The sequence below is a fragment of the Lepidochelys olivacea genome (genome assembly GCF_965140295.1).
Source record: "Lepidochelys olivacea isolate rLepOli2 genome assembly, chromosome: 6".
NCBI lineage: Eukaryota > Metazoa > Chordata > Testudines > Cheloniidae > Lepidochelys > Lepidochelys olivacea.
Window position 1 is genome coordinate 109,568,940 of NC_140416.1, and position 22,238 is coordinate 109,591,177.

The following is a 22,238-nucleotide window of genomic DNA, read 5'->3' on the forward strand; positions in this document are numbered from 1 at the left end:
CGTCAGTTTCAGGGAAGTAACGGGAGATTGGGTGGCGCGCTGCTGCTCCTTGCTTGGGCTGGTAGCGGTGGCGCTGCGGGGAAGATGTCGGGCGGGGAGGCCTGCGACGGAAAGAAGCTGGTCCGCTCGTCCAGCGGTCTCCGCATGGTGCCCGAGCACCACGCCGCCCGCAGCCCTTTCGGCCTGGACGAGCCGCCTTGGGTGCCTGATAAGGACGTAAGTGGAGGAGAGCGGACCCTTCTCCCGGCCCGCCAGCGGGACCCGCCGTCCGCTCTGACCCTCCTTCTCTCCGCCAGCGGGGCATCTTCTCCCCCCCCCCCCCGCCCTTTCTGCTCTGACCCTTCTCCCCCACCGCCAGCGGGACCTCTCCCGCCACCCCCCTTTCTGCTCTGACGTTCCTTCCCACCCCGCCTTTGCCCTCCCCCCCATTCTCGACACCCCTTCACCACCGGCCCTCGCCTGTGGGTCCGTCTTCCCCTTCACTCCTGGTTCCAACAGCCCCTGACCCGCCTGGGTGAGCCCCTTTCCCCTGCGTCACTCCTTGCATTGAGCTGCTTGGACTCTGACTTCAGCTACCCAGCTGTGGTGAAATCTTTTCTAAGGTGCCTGTGGGGATCCCAAGGCCTTGACCCACCCCGGGGCGTTCGGGCCGCTCCCTTCATTACGGTGGAGCTCAGTATTTCCCCTTGTGTTGGGCTCTGCAGAGACCCTTCCCTGGAGCGCTTACAGTCCCATGGGCAAAGGAGCCTGTCCCTCCACCCTACCCTCAAAAACCCACTTCACTTATGTGCCTGTGCTCTGGCGTCTCTCTCTCCCTCTTGTATAGGGCACAGCAAAGCAGCCTCAGTGGCCTGGGATGGAAGGCTACTGGGGCGTTGGGGTTTTATTCTCCCCTTTTTATTTTATCTTATCACTCCTATCTTGAGGCTGGCTATGTCTCTTTTCCCATCTTGTCAATACATGGTTCCCATATTTGCCAGCAGGAAATGCCCTTTTAGCTGAGGCGAAGTAATTATAGGCAAAACCTCATGTATGTGCAGACAGCTGTCTTGCTGGAGAAATGGCTAAGGAGAGGGTTCTGTTGGGTTGACTTAAAAAATATGAGCAAATCTGCTCCCTAAACAGTTGTGGGGGAAGGCAAGTGAAGTTAAAGTCCCTTTTTGCTGCTGTTTGATTTTGTTAGAGTTCACACCTCGTTCTGCTATGTTTATCTCCAGAGTAATGTGCTGAAAACCTGGCTTAGCCCATGTTTTAAAAACTGACAAGCCCGCAGATTCATCTCATTTATCTGGCTGTGCGTAGAGTGTATTTCCTTTCTGTTGTAAACAATGCACAGTATTTCACTTAGCTTTGAGGTGGCTTGGGTAGTCACGGCAGGGCCCTGGGAGAGAGCTTTCCCAGTGTTCAAAAAAAAAAACCCACCTCCAGAAGAGGCATAGCTACCAGCCCTGGGAGCGTGGCCGCCAGCCCTGGTGCACTGTTTACACTGGCGCTTTACAGCACTGAAACTTGGTGCACTCAGAGTTGTTGTTGTTTTTTTTTTTTTTTTCACACCCCTGAGTGAGAAAGTTGCAGCGCTGTAAAGTGCCAGTGTAGACAAGCCCCACAGGATCGTGGATCGGCAGTGACATTGGAAAATTTAATGTTCCTCTGCAGCATGAGGTGTGGGTCACTTGTCAGGATTATATGGCTGCATCTCACTTAATCGTTTCTCTGCTATTGCAGAGGCCTCAGGCATTCGTGCACCTCAGACCCTCCTGTTCTCTTCCTGTGGCACATAATAGTTTAGTCTCCTGTGGGCTATTGTACTTTGGTCTAATTTTGGTTGTTGGCTTTAGTATGCGGGTGGTATTAGTGGCCTGTGATATACAGGAGATCAGACCAGATGATTTGGTGGTGGTCCCTTCTGGTTTTTATAGTCACTGACTATAGAAAGGATAGAGAGAGTTATTTTCCAGGGTCGTCATATTCTAGGGATTCCACCACAAAAGTAACTGAGGTTCCTGATGAGATTAAAATGCTGTGAACTAAGAAGCCTGATGTGCTTAATGAAAATACTTTTTATTCTTAAATGCATTTAAAAAATAAAACTAATTTCTAAGATTGAGGCCTCTTATCCTTGAAATAAACTTTTGCTTACTAAGATTGAAAAAGAAAATGGTTATGAATGTATTTATTTAATATGGATGAGTACAAATACCTATCTAGAATAAGTAGTCAGTGGGGAACTCTCTGGTTTGGTAAAATACCCAGCCATGCTAGGATGTCAAGATAGGGTCAAACGCTGTCAGAAAAATGCATCCACTACTTCTTCTTCTTTTGATGGTGATAAATATTACTTAGCTTGACACATCTTGCACATAGATGCTAGCAAAGATAACACACATAATAGTAGCCTGTTGCAATAGAGATAAGTGTAATCAGTATTTTATAGTGTCTTTTGTTACCATTGCTTTATGAGTGGATATGTGCTAATACCAGTGTTAAAAGAATGACCACTTTAGATAGGCCTACTAATCCAGTTGTTTAACTTCCAGCACTAGATGCTGATTTTGGTATATTTTGTGTGAAAATTCTTGTTCTTGAATGAAGTGTCTGAGGTCTGGTCTATGCTTAAAAAATTTTTACTTGCACAGCTACTTTAGCTAGGAGTGTGAAAAAATCAGATGCTTAACCAACGTTGGTGTGCCAGTAAAAGCCCCAATGTCAATGTCATTATACCAGCAAATAAGTAATCTTGCTGGAATAACTTGTTTTGTGTAAGGAACTGATACAGGCTATACCAGTAGAAGAGTAGGTATTGTATACCTACACCAGTACAGTGCTCCTAGTGTAGACATGGCCTGACACATTCAATCTGTAAATTGACTCTCCTGGTTTTTGTTTTTTTTTGAGCCAGGATCAAAGCATTACAGTATTTGAACATAATTCTTCTGTATTTAATATACTGTGGCCATTACTGTTGTGAAGATGAAAAAGTGAATTTGTTTATAACATGTTATTGCATTCATGTCCATGATACTTAATGCGAAAGTAAAATATTCAGTTAGGAAAACCTCGTTCTGTGATGTTTAACACCAGGGGCTCTTCTCTAATATCAGGCATGCTAATGATGGCAAGGGGGCATTTTTTCTTTTCTTTTTTTGAATGGAGGTCGTGACTGTGAAATAAAGAATGTACAGTTACTCCTTATTGGAGAGTAAGGTGCACTTTTCATCCAAGCTGTGCAGTTAGCATAATACAATAATACCTAACTCTTTTTTATATAACATTTTTCATCCATTGACCTCAAAAGTGGTTTAAAGAAGGTTAGTATCATTGTCCCCATTTTACAGGTAAGGAAACTGAAGCATGGGGAAGGCAAGTGACTTGCCCATTTTCAACCAGCAAGCCAGTTTAAGAGCTGGAAATAGAAGCCAGGTCTCCTGAGTCTCACTCCAGTGCCCTATTCACTAAGCCATACTTGCTAAATGTGATTTCTGTAATAACCTCCTGCTCTTGTGGTATTTTCCATTGTTTTATATTCCATTTTTTCCACTTTCTGCTTTTAAAAGCTCTGCACTGAGGGGAAAATATCAGGGAAGTAACTATAATTTGTTCTTGAAATTGCTCGTTAAAGTGTGTGATCTATTGCTCCATCTTAAACAGTACAAATTGAATTAAAGGGTTTAATGCATTAAACTAATAATTCAGTGAAGGTAAAATGTGCATTTCTGAAGCCATTATGACAGGGGTTTGATGATAAGTACATCTTTTGAAAGAACTTTCATGATTTGAGAACAGTTCTGATCATCTGGTTTTTAGGAAGCTTTTAGAAATTTATTGGTTCTTGTACCATTTTTTAATTTGAACAGTTGAGCAATCTCTTTAATTGGAACTGGCTAGTTGCAGATTAAGTGCAGGTACTTGAATTTGCCAAATTTCATAAGTGATTTAACGCATCAAGCTGTAGTTAAAAGTAGGTGGCTTAGGAATTTGAGGTTTGTATATTAGCTGATGTGGCATTTCTTGGGTAGTATTTGCTATTGAACTTTGATACTGATCTGGAACCTGCTGAAATATCTAGAACTTTCTGAAATAGATCACGAAAGTTCTAGTTACGTTAAAGAACTTTAAAAAGTAAGGAGTTAAATACTGGGAGCATGGTAACAACAGGCAAATAACAGCTCTTGTATGCTCAGCAGTTAGCTCATTCTCAACCTTGAACATTACAACCTGCTAGGGTGACCAGATGTCCCGATTTTATAAGGACAGTCCCAATTTTGGGTCTTTTTCTTATATAGGCTTCTATTACCCTACCACCACCTGTCCCTATTTTTCACACTTGCTGTCTGATCACTCTACAACCTGCTTTATTTTAAATTCTAATACTCTGTTTTGGAGCCTGTTGAAAGGGGATATTAACTGAGGCACAGTGTCTTATCGCACAATTTTTAAAATGGTCCATGAGATATTTCACCTGAATGATGACTGAAGGCAAGAGAGATCTTGGCTTAATATATCATCTGAAAGACAGTACTCCTAACTGCAGTATTCTCTTGCCCCTCTCCACCATTTGCCCCTTCACCTCCCAACCCATTGCCTTGTGCTCTCAATTTTAGATACTTTTATATGTATTGCACTGGCATCTAGGGGTCTCAGACAGGGATTAGGCCCCCATTGTGCTAGGCATGGCACAAACATAAGATGATGATGGGCTCTGGTCTAAAGAGCTTATAGTCTTCATAGTTCCAAAAGCTAATGCAGAACCTGAACATACTACAACCTGTCCCAGATGTTCAAACACAACATTGCATTAATAGCCTAGCAGATAAACCTGATACTATCCAAGGCTTTGTAACTGAAAAATTATCTGGTATTATGTGTTGGATTGAAACAATGTAGAAATGAGGGTCTTGCAGAAGATGCCAGTGATGTAAAATAGTGCTGTAGATCAGCATGTTAGTGGGTGGGTTTTGTTAGTATCTGCATAGAAAATGCCATGATAATGACCACATCTAATACTTATTGAATAAAGTTTCTCTCAAGCACTGTTACCAATTTAGACGACAAAGCCCAGAGCAGGTGGCTCTTATCAAATGTTTAATGAGAGGGGGAAAAGAAATTAAAGTTACTTCATATATATATATAATTTTCTTTCACCAAGCTCTTTCTAGGAAAAAGTTCTAAACTATCAAGTGAAATTTTGCCGATATCGATTTAGCCTTCATGGTTGCAGCAGGGAGGAGGGAACAGAACTTCCAAGATAAATATGCTATTTTTCAGATATTTTAACTACTGATAATGTTGTTAAAGTGCATAAACTAACAACACTTGTGAGTTAAAAATATGTAACAGTATAATAAATGAATAACTTGTATTGTATTCTATGTACGCTATACAAATTTGGAACACAGAAGTGGCCACATAGCCTAATGGACTATGCAGGAGATTGGAACTCCTGAGTTGTAATCCTGACTGTTACTGGTTTACTTTGTGCCTAGGGAAAATCAGTTTTTTTTTTTGCTCTTTCTTCTCTGTAAAATGTGGATAGTACTTGCCTACCACACACATGTTCAGAAGATTAAGATAAGTGAGAAACAAGCATTACTTAGATACTGTATGGAAATTCATTAGCTATTTAACTTCCTAGAAATTACTCTAATATGTTTAGTCTTGTGCATTGTATCTGGATAAAGATGTAGATAAATCTTGTACTCTTTACTGTTTTCTAGTGTCCAAGATGTATGCAGTGTGAAACTAAGTTTGATTTCATAACCAGAAAGGTAAGAGAGCAACAAAACATAATAGCCTAAATACATTAAATTGTGGAACTTTTTTTGTGAACTCTTGTTTTGAAATGTGTTGAAACCTGTGTTTCAAAAGGATGCTGTCAAGTACTTTACACCCAAAATTTCACATGCCTTAAAAATAGCTTTTGTTCCCCCCCCCCCCCCCGGAATATGTCTTCATTCTTTTTAATCTATTATTCTGCTGTGAAATTTAAAATAAATGCCTGTTTTTAGGACTAAAATACTTTGCTAGTTTTGAGGCAACATGTAAGTAACACTTCTCAAAATATGCTGTTGTCAGTAATGCTGACAAGTAAACAACAAACGTTCATTTCAGTACACTCAGATTGCATAAAAAATTAGTTATGTGAGTGAAAGAGTCTAATATTAGGAAAACTTATTTTCAGGGCTTGGATTCTAGGGAGAGCCTGTTTATAAAGTAATTGGACAAAATGTGCAAAACAAATAATGGGTGAAGATGTTGGCAAAAGATGCAATTGCTATAAGTAAAATTTAGTTCTTTTGTTGAATTATGAACAGTAATTCATTGAAATTAATGAGGTGGGCTGCATTGGGCATGTAATTCAGTCCATCCATATAGAAGTCTTTTAATTAACTTTTATGTTGTCTTCTGTTGCATGAACTTTTACTAGCAAGCAGCATAGAGAAGATGCTGTCTTACTGGGAACTACCGTCGGAGGAGACGGAGCATTTTGCTGAAGGAGGGGAGGCAGAATTGTTTTAGATAGCTAGAATGATTGTCCTGCTGACTTTTGCACAAACTAGCAATGAATAACATTCCTTGCATAACTACCTAATTACACAGACATTTTGCTAGCATACACTGATGGAAAGGAAGAAAGATGGATGTAAGATGCATCTTGGGTTGAAACTCTTGTTTTGCAATTTGTTGTTTGGAATATAAAACCCAACAGATACAGTGTAACGAAATGGAAAATAAATCTAATTAAATATGGGATACTGGGAATCTTCAGGACTTAGTATTAGACTGGTAACTATGGTAAGTAAATGTGGCTGATCAATGAGGAGAATGGGCATATTGGAGAGGTTTATTGGTGGTTCTCCGCACATAAGTTTTGCTCCCTAATTAAAGAAATATTCAGAAACTCAAGCTATTGTTCGTTCACATCAGTGGTTGAAACTTACTTTGATCCATAAGTTGGTTGCTTGATATGCTCCATCTCCCACGGAGAGTTTTACTTAATTTTCTCTGTGATCTCAAACCAGAAATAACTATTGTGCCTGTCATCGTTTCCAGTGGAAATAGTGATTTGGGGTCCCACTGCAAGCTGAGAAATTGAAGCTTTTGCACGAGTGCTATTCCACTAGCTTTGAGGACCTCCATGGGGATGCCATCTGGGCCTGGGACCTTGTTGTTTCAAGTCTGAGTGATGGCATCCAAACTTCCTCAGGAGATGGAGGGTCAGCAAGAGGTTCTATTACTGAATGCTGAGGAATGGACTGGGTGGTGGCAGCTGAGACTTCAGATTAGCAGTTCAATAGTGTCTCAAAATGCTTCTTCCAGCATTGCTTGAGGGTTACATTGCCCTTAAGAAGGGAGGAGCTGTCCTGAGATTGCAGAGGGGTTGTGTCCTTTGAATGTGGCCTGTAAGTGACTTTTGTCGGTTGAAAAAAGCTTCTCATGTCATGTGGATCAGTGAAGCTCTGGATCTCCATGGCCTTTGCTTGCCACCACTGATTCTTGATGTCATGCAGCCCCCTTTGAACTACAACTTTAAGCTGATAAGTGTCTCTTTTTGCTGGTTAGAGGGTTCATTTTACCAAGTGCAAAATGTGCTTCTCTTCTGATGAATAAGTGTTAGGATTTCCTTGTTTTCATCATATCCAATACGGTGAGTGGAGTATATGCCTTGTGAATTCAGCATATGCCTTGTGAATAATGGTCTTGAACTCCTCCCAATGTATTTGGATGTCATTGACGTTGTCAGGTAGGTCAGAGAACCTCTCAATGAGGCATTGTGAAGAGTCTCGCAACTGGCACGATTCTGAAGTTCATGAGAAAATTCTACCCAACGTAAGGAGTGACTTGTCCCGTTTCTTAAAAATGGTCACAATATTGGCAATGTGAGGGAATTATTGAGGCATTGCTCTCTTCTCCATTGCGGGGAAGATCCTTGTTCAAAAGGATGCGAGCAATCTCCTGCCTCTTACCAAAGACATCCTTCCGGAATCCCAAGGTGGTCAAATTGTCATTCTATGTCGGGGCACCACCGACATAGAATCATAGAATATCAGGGTTGGAAGGGACCTCAAGAGGTCATCTAGTCCAACCCCCTGCTCAAAGCAGGACCAATCCCCAATTAAGTCATCCCAGCCAGGGCTTTGTCAAGCCTGACCTTAAAAACTTCTAAGGAAGGAGATTCCACCACCTCCGTAGGTAACGCATTCCAGTGTTTCACCACCCTCCTAGTGAAAAAGTTTTTCCTAATATCCAACCTAAATCTCCCCCACTGCAACTTGAGACCATTACTCCTTGTTCTGTCATCTGCTACCACTGAGAACAGTCTGGCGCGATCCTCTTTGGAACTCCCTTTCAGGTAGTTGAAAGCAGCTATCAAATCCCCCCTCATTCTTCTCTTCCGTAGACTAAACATCCCCAGTTCCCTCAGCCTCTCCTCATAACTCATGTGTTCCAGTCCCCTAATCATTTTTGTTGCCCTCCGCTGGACTCTTTCCAATTTTTCCACATCCTTCTTGTAGTGTGGGGCCCAAAACTGGACACAGTACTCCAGATAAGGGATCACCAATGTCGAATAGAGGGGAACGATCACGTCCCTCGATCTGCTGGCAATGCCCCTACTTATACATCCCAAAATGCCATTGGCCTTCTTGGCAACAAGGGCACACTGTTGACTCATATTTTGTTGCACAAAAAAATCCAAGAGAAGTGTATAGAACAACACCAGCCACTGTTCATGGCATTTAGTGACCTAACTTAGGTCTTGGATTCCCTCCTTTGTGAACTGTTATTGAAGGTCTAGGTTTGGCTGTCCGTTGAAATTCATTCACGTTCTCAGGTTACTTCATGATGGGTTGACCGGTACTGTCATCTTTAATGGGTTAGAGATGGACCCTTTCACTGCCTAGACTGATGTCAAGCAGGGCTGCGTTACTGCCCCAACCCGTTTTTCCCATCTGTGTTGCTGTGATCTTGATTCTTATTTGTGACTGCCTTACTCAAGCCCAATTCTTGAAGAATCACATGGATGGCCAGCTCTTCAACCTGTGGCATCTTCATTCTAAAACAAAGGTCATTAGAACTGTTATTATAGACCTTCAGTATGTTGACTGTGCTATCCCCATGCACACCGAGGCTGACTTGCAGTCCACCCTAGATTTTTTTTTCTGTGGTGCTATCATAGCCTGGGACTTTCCCACAACATTGGGAAGACTAAGATGCTCCATCAGCCTGTCCCAGGATAAGTTGCCCCCCTTCTCCCACAAATTATCATCTGTGGTTAAAGCCTGAAAAATGTTGAGCATTTCCCTTACCTTGGTAGTTCTCTCCCAGACAGCCAATCTTGATGTGGAGATCAAACATAGGACTTGTTGTGCCAACACATCCTTTGGAAAGTTGCTCTGTCATGTCTTTATTGAGAGAGAGAGCTGCGAATGGAAGCTAAGATCCTCACTTCCCCTTATGGGTGTGAGACCTAGGTGACATACCAAAGCCATCTTAAGCATCTCGAGTGGCACCTACAGTGCTGTCTTAGGAAGATTCTCTCTATATCAGATGGGAAGACCGTTGCACCAGTGCCAGCATTCTCTCTGCAACTAACATCACCAGTGTTGAGGCGAAGGTTATGAAACATCAGCTTCGCTGGGCTGGTCATTGTGTGTAGATGGCCAATACTTGTGTTCCAAAGCAAATCCTCTTTTCTGAATTTAGTCATGGTAAGAGGACCCACAGGGGCAAAAAATGCTACAAGGACTCACTGGAAAGTATATTTTAAGAAGGGAGGTGTTGACCCCACGAATTGGGAAGAGCTGGCTGGCAATAGACTGCAATGGCATCGCATCATACATCAAGCCTCAACCATTTTAAAGAGAATTGCTTTGCTCATGAGGCTGAGAAACAGCACAGGTAGAGGGAAAATGTACATCATCCTGGCCAGCAGTTGTGCTCTCTCCAAGCAACCCCCTGTCATGTATGTGGAAAAACCTGTAGAGCACAGATTGGACTTGTCAGCTATCTTAAGTTTCTTCCTCCTGGCAGGTAACATCCTTGTATTGAGGGATAGCTGCCACTGCTGACTTGCTGAGAACTTAGAATTGCTGTGACATAGGTCTTATCACACTGGCAAATGATTTGCCATTATCTCAACTTCACTGGACGCTTGTAGGATTTTTCTTGTTCTACTAACTGTTATTTCTGATTTAATGATTTTTATTTTTAATCCTGTCTCTAAAACCTGGAATTGGTTCTGTCACTGTTTAGACATGGAATTAAATATTTGGAGAGAGAGGCATGGGCTAAAGATGGAACCCAGTGGAAAGTGAAGAGGACATGCAAACCACCATTATATTTTGCAGTCTTTTTGACAGTGAGGACAAGGATTTAATGGTCCATGGAGACTCCTTTTCATCCTTTTTCACTCTGGTCAGACCTGAAGCACAGGGCTCAGGTATCTGGAGAAGCTTGCACTGCTATTGCTCATGCTAGACCGTCTTTAGTGTTCCAGTCTCCAGAGATGTCATTTTAGCACTTCTTACTATCTCTAGAATCACGTGACACTTAATTAGCCATATCTAGTATTTTTTTTCCCCTCTGTGTATCTTGGTATTACTTGCACAAGAGAAACTAGGCGAGCATGCCAATGCTTTAGGAGTACTAGTGTTCTTGATGTGGTAACATTATCAGCTCTGTATTAATTGCATCTTTTGTAATATTAGTTTATTTTATTTTATTTTATTTTATTTTTTGCCTAGCACCACTGCCGGAGATGTGGGAAGTGCTTTTGTGACAAGTGCTGCAGCAAAAAAGTGCCTCTGTCTCGTATGTGCTTTGTAGATCCTGTGCGTCAGTGTGCTGAATGTGCTCTCATCTCTCAGAAAGAAATGGAATTTTATGACAAGCAGCTTAAAGTGCTTATGAATGGTAAGTACTGCATGCACAACTGTTGTTTTGATCTTGTACATAGTTATTCTAGTGAGTGTCAAATGAGATAAATAGCAGATCTAATTCCCTTGTGTTGTCAAGTAAGGCGCTATGTTGCAGTCTCTAGAAATCTCCTTTGAAATACTTTCCCACTGTCATTTTTTTTTTTGTTTGCCCATTATTTTGTTATCCAGCCAGATCTGTTCTTCGGAGATGAGATTTTTATTTTTATATATTTTAAAAGTTCTGCTCCTACAGTCAAAGGAACTCTGCCTCTTATTAGCTGATGAATGTATGAGGTCATGATAATAGCTCTCTTGTAATATTGCACTTTATTAAATCACAATGTGGATCAAATACACACTTAACAGTAAAAAGAACAATTTTGAATTCTTCTAATGAGAGAGAATACATGCTTCAAACTTCATTTCAGCCTCTGATCTCTTCTTCCTCCCTAGACTGTGTAGGTGGCTCTGATTGTCACTGAACTGTCAATTGTAAATAGATTTAAAGAGTAGTATGAAATATAACTGGAGCCCTGATTGCACTACTTTTAAAAATGAAGAATCTGATGTCTTAAATTTTAAAAATATTCTGTGACTATTTATAATTGGGAACATGCCTTTCAAGGGATGCTGAATGTGACTTTAATAGGTATTTTCAGTAGTTAGGCAAAAGCACACCTCCTAATTAGAATGCATGTTCCATGTGAGATGTCCTACAGCTCCATGAGCTTAGGAAGGAATGTACCAATTTCTATAGAACACTTACATTTTAATTTTAACACTTTGATCTCTTTGGTTTGTGAAAGACTGAACCAAAATTAGTGCTCCTAATGGGGAGGGAAACGTGCTCTCCGAACACATCTACACATGGATTACGTATAATATAATGCACTGGTTATTCTATAATGTGCTCTGGAGGTGAGGCACATACGGCTTTTAAACAAACTATTTGTAAGAGGATTATTTTATTTTTCTCATGTACAGCAGTATAACTTCATTGACTTTGATGGAGTCCTGACTTACACTGGTGTAACTAAGAAAATCTGAGCATGGGACAGTCCTGAATTGAACGGCTACCTGCCAATAAAATCTTTCTTTCTGTATATTCTGTACACTTCTTTAAAAAGTTTCTATAATATTTTTACTAACTGCAATATTTGATTACAAAAAATGGTCCAGTGTAGCTGCAGGAAACTGTCCAACAATCATTTGATACTGTCCTTTGCCTCTTGCTTTGACGTTGAGGGTGTGCCTTAAATCCAGTAAACATACAACAATCTACACACATTACTCCTAGGGGAATTCTGGGCCAAAAAATTAAAAATTCTGCGCACAGTATTTTAATCTGCAAAATTCTGCATGTTTTGTCTAAACACAGTATCACACCAGTTTCAATTATTTTTGGTCATTTATTTCAAAATACCTGTCGGCAAGTATGTCTGTAACAATACAGACAACAATAAAGGTTCAGGAAATCTTTTGACAAATAGATTCATTACTAGGCATATTGATACACAACTCTCAGTAATTCATATAAACTACAGTACAGAACCTTATTTCCTGCACCCCTCAGAAGCAGTGCAAATGCTTGTGGGAGTTGGGGGTAATGGAGGAGCTGAGGGAGAGGGAAGTAAACTGCTGGGAAGGAGCCTTTGTGTGAACTTGGAGGGTTGTTGGGTATGAGTGGGAAAAGTATGTACAACAGGTTTTGGGGGGGGGGGGGGGTTGGGAGGGATGGTTAAAGAGCATCCCCCCATGCAGACCCTGGCTGACACCTAGCCTCTCTCATTCAGTCAGGCACATCTGCCCCTGTCCCCAGGTCTTCCTGCATCCCCATGTGGCCCTGCACCCCCCTCTCCCAATGTCTCTGTACCCCCATTCAGCCACCCGCTGTCCCTATGTTGCCCTGCATCTCCCTCCCCCATCACCATGTGGCCCTGCACCACCCTTGGCCCCGTGCCTCAACTCCCATTCAGTCCCTGCCCCAGTCTGTCCTCCCCAGCAACCCCATGCTATCTGTTTCCCCATTGCCCCTGTTTCCTGGGCCAGGCCGGGCAAGCAGTGCGAAGAAGACAGGCTCATTTTCTTCCCTTGCTGGCTGGGAGCTGCTGCTGTGTTCCTGTGCCACAGTGCCCTCTGGTGGGCAAAAGGTGGAACTGCATCAGCATTTCAGCAGAAGCTTTTTTTCTGCGCACACAAAAACTGTGCGCAGCTTATTATGTGCGCGCGCAGTAGCACAGAATTCCTCCAGGAGTGACACACTGGAGAAGAAATATTAACTGATCACAGGATGTTTAGTTACAACTGCACCATTTTGCTATTGATGGTGACAGTGAACTCTTTTGATGTGTTTTTCAGGATTAGACTTTTTAAATAGATTGGGTAAAATGGAGAGCATAACGCAGCTTAAGGTGTTCAAGCCATTAGGATAGGTGCATGAAGTGCAAAAGTTTATAAAAGTTCTTGATACACTAACTTTGCTTCTTTCTTAAATTACAAATTTAGCATTTGAATAACTGAATAAATTTTTGGGAAATTTTTTCTACTAAGGTGCTACATTCTCTGTTGCTCGGGGAACATCAGAAAAATCTGAGATGATGGTTTGTCGACTTTCCAACAACCAGAGGTGAGAAATGAGAATGGAAACTGCCCTTGTTAAATCTGGTTAGGTTTTAAAATTTTTATTTAATCTCCCCATCCCCGCTCTTCGTGAGGTCTTGTGTGTTGCCTCTACAGCATTCCTGCTGGTTTGTGCTCTAAAATGTTTCCAGAATCAGCAAGTGAGTACATGGTATGAGTAGGGCCCTACCAAATTCACCGTCCATTTTAATCAATTTCATGGCCTTTAATCAATTTCATGGCCGGAGAGTTTTAAAATTAGTCAATTTCACGTTTTCTGCTGTTTACATCTGAAATTTCATGATGTTGTAACCGTGGGGGTCCCAACCCAAAAGGTACCCAGAAGTGCCTGCCTGCCTGCCTCCCCCCTCTGAGCTGCCATGCAAGGGAAGGACAAGTCATCTCTCCCCCAAGCCCAGCAGGGACTCACAGCTAAGAGCTCCCTGGCTGGGGTGCTCCCAGGAGCAGGAGTATATCCAGCTGCCTCCACAAATCTCCTCTAGCTGCAGGAACCCTTAGGGCTGGAGCTTTCTGGAGGAGGGGGGAGGCAAGCAGGCACTTGGTGGTGGGTCTGATCTCCACCAAGAGCTGCTATATAAGGGAAGGACAAGTCCTGTCCTAAGTTCTCTGTAAGCTGCGCAGCCATGCATCAGCCTATTTAGTGCCGCACAGGTGCTCAGAGAACCCACCCGGGAACCGGCCAGGGGAGGGGTGCTCCTTCCATGGCTTTAACCTAGCCTGGCTCCCAACCTGCCGCGGCGGCCCTCCACTGGCCCCAACTCTGCTACGGCCCAGCCTCAGGCACGACCGGGGCAGCCCGGACCTGACCTGCTGGGGAAGGGGCGCCTATCCTGCAGCCCCAGCCCTGGAGCTGCCATGGTGGAGAGAGGCACCTCTCGCCCACAGCCCAGTTGCTGCTGTGGCGGGAGAGAGCTGGGGGGAGTCCTCTCTCCCCACCATAGTCCCAGAACACCCTTCTGCACCCCAAACCGCTCGTCCCCAGTCCCACCCCTGAGTCTGCACCCCCCCCAGCCAGAGTCCTCACACCCCTGCACCTAACCCTCTGCCCCAGCCCTGAGCCCCTTCCCACACTCCGAACCAGTCGGCCCCACCCCCACCACATGAATTTTTGTTATGTGCACCAATATGGAGGTGATGTGTCATATTGGTGCATATAACAAAATTAATTCTGCACATGGGTGGAAAAAACTAGAGGGAACACTGGTCCTGTCCCTCCCTAGCCCAGCAAGGACTCACAGCTTAGAGCTCCCTGGCTGGGGTGCTCCCAAGAGCAGGGGGATATCTGACCCACCTTCACAAGTCTTATCTAGCTGCAGGAACCTCCGGGGCTGGAGCTTCCTGCAGTGGGGTGAGGCAGGTACTCCGAGGTGGGTCTGATCTCCCTCTGAGAGCGACAGTGGCTGTGCATGGAAAAGATAAGTCCTCTCCCTCCCCGGTCTAGCCAGGACTTGCAGCCAGGAGCCCCCTGACTGGGGCACTCCAGCAACAAGTGGGAGATCAGATTTCATGGGGAAGGGCTTATTTCAGAGTCAGTGACACACTGCCCTGAAATGGTAGGGCCCTAGGGATTAGCAGAGGGTAAGCCCTTTTGGGCTTATTGTCATATGATGCATCATCAGTCTGGTTGTTTTTTGGGGGTTTTTTTTGTTTGTTTTTGTTCATGAAACCTTGCTGATCACAGCAAAAATTTACACTAAAAGTATGTCTACATTGCAAAAAATGACCCATGGCAGTGAATGTGAGCCTGGGTCAGTTGACTCAGGCTCATGCTACAGGGTTAAAAATAGCAGTGTAGATGTTCCTGCTTGAGCTGGAGTCTGGGCTCTGAGATCAGCCACCCTTGTCAGGTTTCAGCCAGGCCTCCAGCAGGAGTGGGAATGCCTACGCTGCTATTTTTGGCCCTGTAGAGCAAGCCTTAGTCAGTTGACCTGGGCGCTGAGACTCACTGCTTCAGTTGTGTGCGTGTGGTGGGGTGTGTGTGTGTGGTTTTTTTTGTTTTGTTTTCTGTTTTGCAATGTAGACATACCCTAAGAAGCTTGGATGGCTCCAGACATTAATGTTGGAATATTATGAAGCACTTTGCATGTAAGTCATTAATTTGAATCTGGCTAGGCAGGTAGTGACAGACTGTTGCTGTCTGCTCGCTGGTTGTCTAGAAGAAATGAGTTCTGTATACTGTGCCTACTGTACAGTCCACGTGACTAGTCTCATTTTTATTTGTGTACTGGTAGCTTCCAAAACCATTAGATGTACACGCAAAGGAAGATTGTCCTTAACCCCCCTCTGAGCTGTTAATCTGCAAAGACTTGCATCAGATGAATGTGGGGGATAAAGAGGTACAATATACAAGCAGAATCCTCAGGATGATGACAGGTATATGTCTTGCAGAGTTAAACTGGGAGAGGACCAGCGTGTGGACTAGGAGTTTGGTAATGGATACTGAAAAAAGGGTGAATTTTAGAGTTCTTCGGAAAGAAGAAAGCCTGGCTCTGGAGGAGGAGAGGAGAATCTGCTGACCCCAAGGTTGTGGGGTTTGGTAGGAAGAATGGAGGGGCAGTGTAGGGCCCCTCGCCTCAGTGGGGGATGGAAGTCATTGGTAGTGGACACCTGGTGTGCAAAAGACCAGGTGAGTGTCCTGTCCATTTCTTTGTGGGAGATGAAACGGCCAGGGGGGTACCTTCAGATAATTTTGGCAGGTTCTTAATTTAAACTCCTACAGCCAGAGGGAGGTGGAGTATTCCCTATTGGAGGTGAACAGAATAGAGGGTGGGTTGGTTGGTTGATTGTGAATAACAGTGGAAAGAAATTGAGTGTAATCTTAAACTGCCTACTGTCTAGTATCAGGGGGGTAGCTGTGTTAGTCTTTATCCACAAAAACAACAAGGAGTCTGGTGGCACCTTAAAGACGAACAAATTTATTTGGGCATAAGCTTTCATGGAAGAAGTGGGTTTTTATCCATGAAAGCTTATGCCCAAATAAATTTGTTCGTCTTTAAGGTGCCACCAGACTGCTTGCTTGCTTTTGTTTTTTTTGCCTACTGTCTGTAGTTTTTGTTCGTTTTTTGTTTTAACCATGTTGGGGTAGGTGCAGTCTTCTGTTGTATGTTTGTATAGTGCCTAGTACAGTGGGATCTCAACCTTAGATGACTTGTAAGTGCTATTGGAATATAAATAATGTGTTGCCAACAGTAATGGGAAGGGTACTGGTTGAGAGGGCATGAGAGGAAAAATTTAACCATTGAAAAAATTGTTTCAAAATGTTTGTTTTAAAAACTGAACTCATGCATAAGGTTCCAGCCTCCACAGAGCTGAGTGTGATCCTCAGGCTATAGATGGTTAGACAATCTTTCAAAATGCCTCAGTCGCTTTTCCTCTTGAGGATGCTCTGCAGGAAGTTTTGCAAGAGGCACCTGGCAGTCTGGCCCATAGCTTTCAACTGGCTTTAACTGAAGATCAGAAGGTTGGTGGAAGGCGGTGTTTCTTTGGTTGGTTGTTTTTTGTGTTAAAAGCTTTTCTTCCTATCTTTACAGCTTGTGATTGTCTGTGGGAATTAATTCCTGTGAGGTTTGTGTTAAAGTACATAAACTGCCAGGATACTGTTGGTAGAACCTGTTGTTTCTCTTGAATCAGACTTAATTTTCAAGTTCACAAAATGACACACTTGTAAGAAGCAATGTTTTCTTCTGTTGTGTAGATATCTGTTTCTGGATGGAGACAGCCATTATGAAATTGAAATTGCACAGATTTCGACTGTCCAGATTCTTACCGAGGGATTTACTCCTGGAGGTAAATCTTGCAATGAATCTAAACTAATGGTCATAAGTTACAAATTTGCAACGCTTTTCCTTAACCTAATAAAACAATACACCTTCTTTTGCACTGACAACTCAGATATGGGTGCTTCATTTCACTTGGAGTACAACAGCAGCATTTGGAAGCCTATCCTTGTGGCTGCTGACAGTAGCATTTTAGAAAAAACTCAAGAATTCAGAATTGATTTCTGACCTTTTGATCCTCATCCAGTAGAACTTTGTATCTTGAAGGAAGTGACGGTGGGCATCTGCCCTGCTGCCACTTCCCACTGCCTGAACCATAGAGATGCACTCTTGATTGAGTACGGGTAGTGGTGGAGAAGAACTTTAGTCGTCAGAATGGAAAGTATCGGGACCCAGCTGTGGCCTGCTTTTGCTTGAAGCCAGCATTATAAGGGACAGACTCCGGAGTTAATGGGAGTGCAGTGTCAGAACCACAGATTGGGACCAATTAGTATTATCAAATTAAACTGTTAACTACATCTAACTGGTATGTGGCTAACCAAACAATTATGCAGAGTGTTACTTTTCACCTGACCCCTGATTGTGGCCAACCAAAATCTGAATGGGGTAACTAACTTTTACCCAAGTCCTACAAAATATGCTCATCAGGCGCAAACCCAGTATTAGAGTACAGTAAATAAAAAATGGGAACAAGGATTTCGAAAGTGATTCTTTACCATTAATAATTTTGTCAAGTACTACTGGACTTCCATTGTAAATCTCACATCTGTGGAATGTGGGACCAGTGTAGTCAATCAAATGTGTGAATGTATCTTAATGCTCCTTCAATTTCCTTATTCACTGCTCTTCTGACTAATTTTTCTTCTCACTGCTTGCCTACCTTCTTGATGTAGAAAAAGATATTCACACTTATACCAGCCTTCTGGAGAGCCAACACATTACTGAAGGTCAGCAATGTTGTTGTGAACTTGATTCACCTGAGCATGCTGTTATGATGCCCTTTTCAGTGCTGCTTTCTTCCTCTCCTCTTTGCCATCTGTAGATCTTACTAAAATTAATTTTGGGCAACCTGTGTTTAAAAGTGTTAGAATTTAAACATGTATTTTGTGTGATGCCCTTAGAAAGAATAGGAACACAGAGATTATCAATCTAAATTCTAAAGTGGAGAACATTTTGACTATTGGAGGATGACTTAAAATACTTCTGCCTTGATCAGGGCTCCCTTAAATCATATACTTGTGGCTATTCTCCTTGCTGACAGGCACTATGCATTGCTCACTTCCTGTTGTACAAATGGGTGAGCACTAGAGTGTTCACTTCCTGAAGTGACCAAAGTACTGCTGCTCAAGATGGGAGGATGGGTAGAGGAAGAAACGTGTGGATGTGTTGAATGTCGGTTATAGAATAAATGAGGAAGCAGAGGGAATGAATGAATAAAGGGGTAAATGGAAGGAATAAGTGGTGGAAATGGAAACGGAAGAAGTGACCAGTATTTAGTATTGCTTTGGAGTTGTAGGTCTATAACTAAGACAGTTCAGTTTCTTCCACTTATGTCTCATGAAGAGAATATATTGGTGCTTCAAACAGTGTGCTATTGGGTCAGTTTCTAGACCAAAGCAGTAGTGAAATCACAATAGTGAGCACAAGTTGGAAGCTTTGTTCCAGTCCTCATAATGAAATATTGTAAATAAATTGATTTTCTTTAAGTATCTTTGATAACAAATACATGGGCAAGTGTGCATATTCAACATGGATTATCATCTTGCTATTATGCTTCAGTATATGATCTTAACGATCGTCTTGTGTAGCTGGGTATGTAGAGTATATGTACTTGAAATGTACTGCAAATGTAATTAGCACGTCATGAGATTTTAAAAATGGATATTCATAAAAATCTTAATTTTGGATAGTCAGTACATTTGGCATGACTTTATTCTTAAGCTAAGGATTGTCTGCCCTTTTGAGGGAGGGGAGAAGCTATTTATTTTATGCCCAAGTGGTGTGGGAGGCTTTTTTTGGGTGGAAAGATGGGTTTGTGACTAAGTAAATCATAAAGAGAAAATACAGGTCACTATATTTGTTTTTCTCCTGTCTTGCAGTGTGCTGTATCGTTTATGTAACCTACTACTGACTTTTGCTTACTGGTAGATCAGATCAGTGTCATGTAATCACATTTGCAACAGTCTGAATTTGGTCAAGGTCTCAGTACACTGAAAGTTAGGTACTCAGTTTTATAATCCAACTAGGTAAATTGGAGAGGGCAGAGGAATCCTTTTGCAAAGAGATTGAAAAACATGTTAACTCATAACATGGTGCTTCAGAAGCTTAGTGCAAGATTATCTTTGTGCCTGGATTTCTCTTGGATGGTGCCATAAGGACACTGACCCCTTAGGGCCCTACCCCATCTGAAGATAATCTTTTCATTGAAATAAATGAGGCCTTTGTCCTCATAAGGCACATTGGATCAGGCAGGTGAGGTGACCTGCAAGAGGATTGGTTTTTGAAGGTTCTGGTGACTTAGTTAATCCTAGAATAGTGTACTAAATGCCCCCAAACAATAAGGTGCAAAATGTTACAGTACGTGTTTATTCCATAAGAATCTTTCTTGACTTTAAGGCTAACCTGATTCCAATGTGCGTTCTTCACTTCCCTCCTTGTTTTCACTGGGTGGCCTATTAAGAACAACACATCTTAAAATCACAGCTAGAATATAAATTATATAAGGTGGTGTACTCTCCCACACACTTCCTTGAGTGAAGCCATCCTCTGTGGTGGACACACCCCATATGCTGATACTTTCAGGAGTTATTTGGCCTCATAGTAGGTTTCCACCATGAGGCCACCTGTCCTCCCATCTATCTGGTGGAGACCAGGAAGCTTTCAGACTTCCTATCAAGAAAGAACCCTTTTTTTTTTTTTTTTTTTTTTTAAATCTGACAATAACAACTTCCATTTCTTTGCAAACTGCAAGATACTGTGGTGAATTACCATGAATTTTATTTTTAAGACTTCTAACACTTAGAAAAATACCAAGCTAGAAAGGTGTTCTTGCAATGTCAGTATATAAATAGCTTTGTTTCCAGCAATAATTCCCTTTGCTGCTAGCTTCCCTGAGTGATCTTCTGACCGTGCATTCTTGGCTTTGGGTTGTGGTAACACATTGTGGTTCATGCTCACACAGTAGCATACAATAGCAGCAGCTGTTAATGCAAGACATTTAAAGCATTTAAATGGTGTTGGGAATGAGTTATATTGGTGATTTATGGACAGAGCATCCTCTTCTTTTGTTTCTTAGGTGGCTAAATACTTTGCTCTCCTACTGCTTGTTCAGGACTCTACTTTAATTTTCCCTTTTCAGGAGGCAATACTCGTGCCACAGGTATGCTCCTGCAGTATAAGGTACCAGGGTCAGAGGAGCTCACACAGATGAAATTTACTGCCAGTGAAGACTTCAATTCCAACAAGAAGCTGTCAGCAGCCTGGCTAGCAGCTATGCATAAGGTAACTTGTATAAAATACATTTAATGTTTAAAATTGATCACCTTAAGTTTGGTCACCATTTGTGTACAAAACAATTAGTTGTGACTGTACTATAAATATAATAGGGCCAGAACCCATTTTATACTAGATAGACCATACTCTGACTACAGCACTGGCTTCTGCTGAGGTCTAGAAAACATGCTGGTTTGGCATCTAAATGGGTGGGGGGAAACTGAGTGGTTACAGCAAGCAAGGGAAACTCTCTTTACTCTGGGGCTTTAATATTTGGTGGTACATGGATTTCCAGATGCCATAGATTGATTCTCAGCATTTGACAAGATTACAAACTAGAGCTTTCGCTTCCATGGGTTTCATCTTGTATGCCCACTAGACAGACACAGACACACACCCTGAATTAGGTTTCCATTAGTTATTATGTAATAATCCTGGAATCCAATGTAGTTCACTTTCGTAACCCAAAAAACTGTAATATCAATGGGTAAGAACAGTGCACTGTGTGTTCAGACCTAAGTAACTGGGGGAGTGCGATAATATATAAAATATATCAAACAGCAGCAGACAGGGCATGTTAGTACGCTAACAGAACACCAGCTGCAGGGGAAGAACATAATCTTGCTAAACCTTAACGTCTACATTGTGAAACAGTTATAAATCAGTGAAACTAGACCAGATGGCCATATCTTTCATACTGTAACTTTTTTTTTTTAAAAGTTCCAAAGTTATCTTTATTCTTAATACTCAATTGATAGAGGGACCTTGGAATACTTCATAGATTTTAAGAACAGAAGAGACCATTGTGATCATTTAGTCTAACCACCTATATTATGCAGGCCATAGGACTTTCCTGAAATAATTCCTAGAGCAGATCTTTTAGATAAACATCCAATCTTGATTTAAAAATTGCACAATATTCCAGCAGCAGTTTCACAAGTGTCAAATACAGAGGTAAAATAACGTACTACTCCTAATTGGGATTCCTCTGTTTATGCATCTGAGGAATTCAGTAGCCCTTTTGTCCACAGTATTGCACTGGGAGCTCATATTCAGCTGATTATCCACCATGAGCCTCAAATCATTCAGTCACTGCTTCCTGTACTGCAAACTTGGCCTACATTATTTGCTCATAGCTGTATACGTTCACAGTTGGTTGTATCAGTGACCTGTCCTCTTCATTATTTATCACTCCCTCAACCTTTTTGTGTCATCTGCAAAGTTTATCCGTTGATTTGGTTTTCTTCCAGGTCTTCAATAAAAATGTGAATCTGTTTTGCATTAACTAGAATTAGTAGTTGGGTACAGTTAATCCTGGGGTATAATGAACTATACAGGGTGAATTGACAAGTAAGGAGAATAAACATCTGCCTAACTTGCAAAAATCTGTATAGTTCATAACTGCTCTGAAACA

At 42.2% G+C, this 22,238-nt stretch overlaps 1 protein-coding gene across 5 annotated transcripts in view; it reads left to right on the forward strand.

Annotated features, from left to right (window-relative positions):
- The first annotated feature begins 3 nt into the window (after nucleotides 1–3).
- Nucleotides 4–22,238, forward strand: part of ZFYVE21 (zinc finger FYVE-type containing 21) — a 36,647-nt gene continuing 14,412 nt past the window's right edge. Inside the window, exons 1-7 of one of the 5 annotated variants that reach the window (XM_084631020.1) lie at nucleotides 4–216; nucleotides 5,715–5,765; nucleotides 10,743–10,911; nucleotides 13,467–13,542; nucleotides 17,251–17,342; nucleotides 18,226–18,279; nucleotides 20,691–20,833. In XM_084631020.1, coding sequence (XP_084487146.1) covers nucleotides 85–216; nucleotides 5,715–5,765; nucleotides 10,743–10,911; nucleotides 13,467–13,542; nucleotides 17,251–17,342; nucleotides 18,226–18,279; nucleotides 20,691–20,833 — 717 coding nt within the window. In that variant the 5' untranslated portion in view covers nucleotides 4–84. The remainder of the gene's footprint in view (nucleotides 217–5,714; nucleotides 5,766–10,742; nucleotides 10,912–13,466; nucleotides 13,543–17,250; nucleotides 17,343–18,225; nucleotides 18,280–20,690; nucleotides 20,834–22,238) is intronic. The other 4 variants (XM_084631021.1, XM_084631023.1, XM_084631022.1 and 1 more) reach the window with 4 other exon arrangements.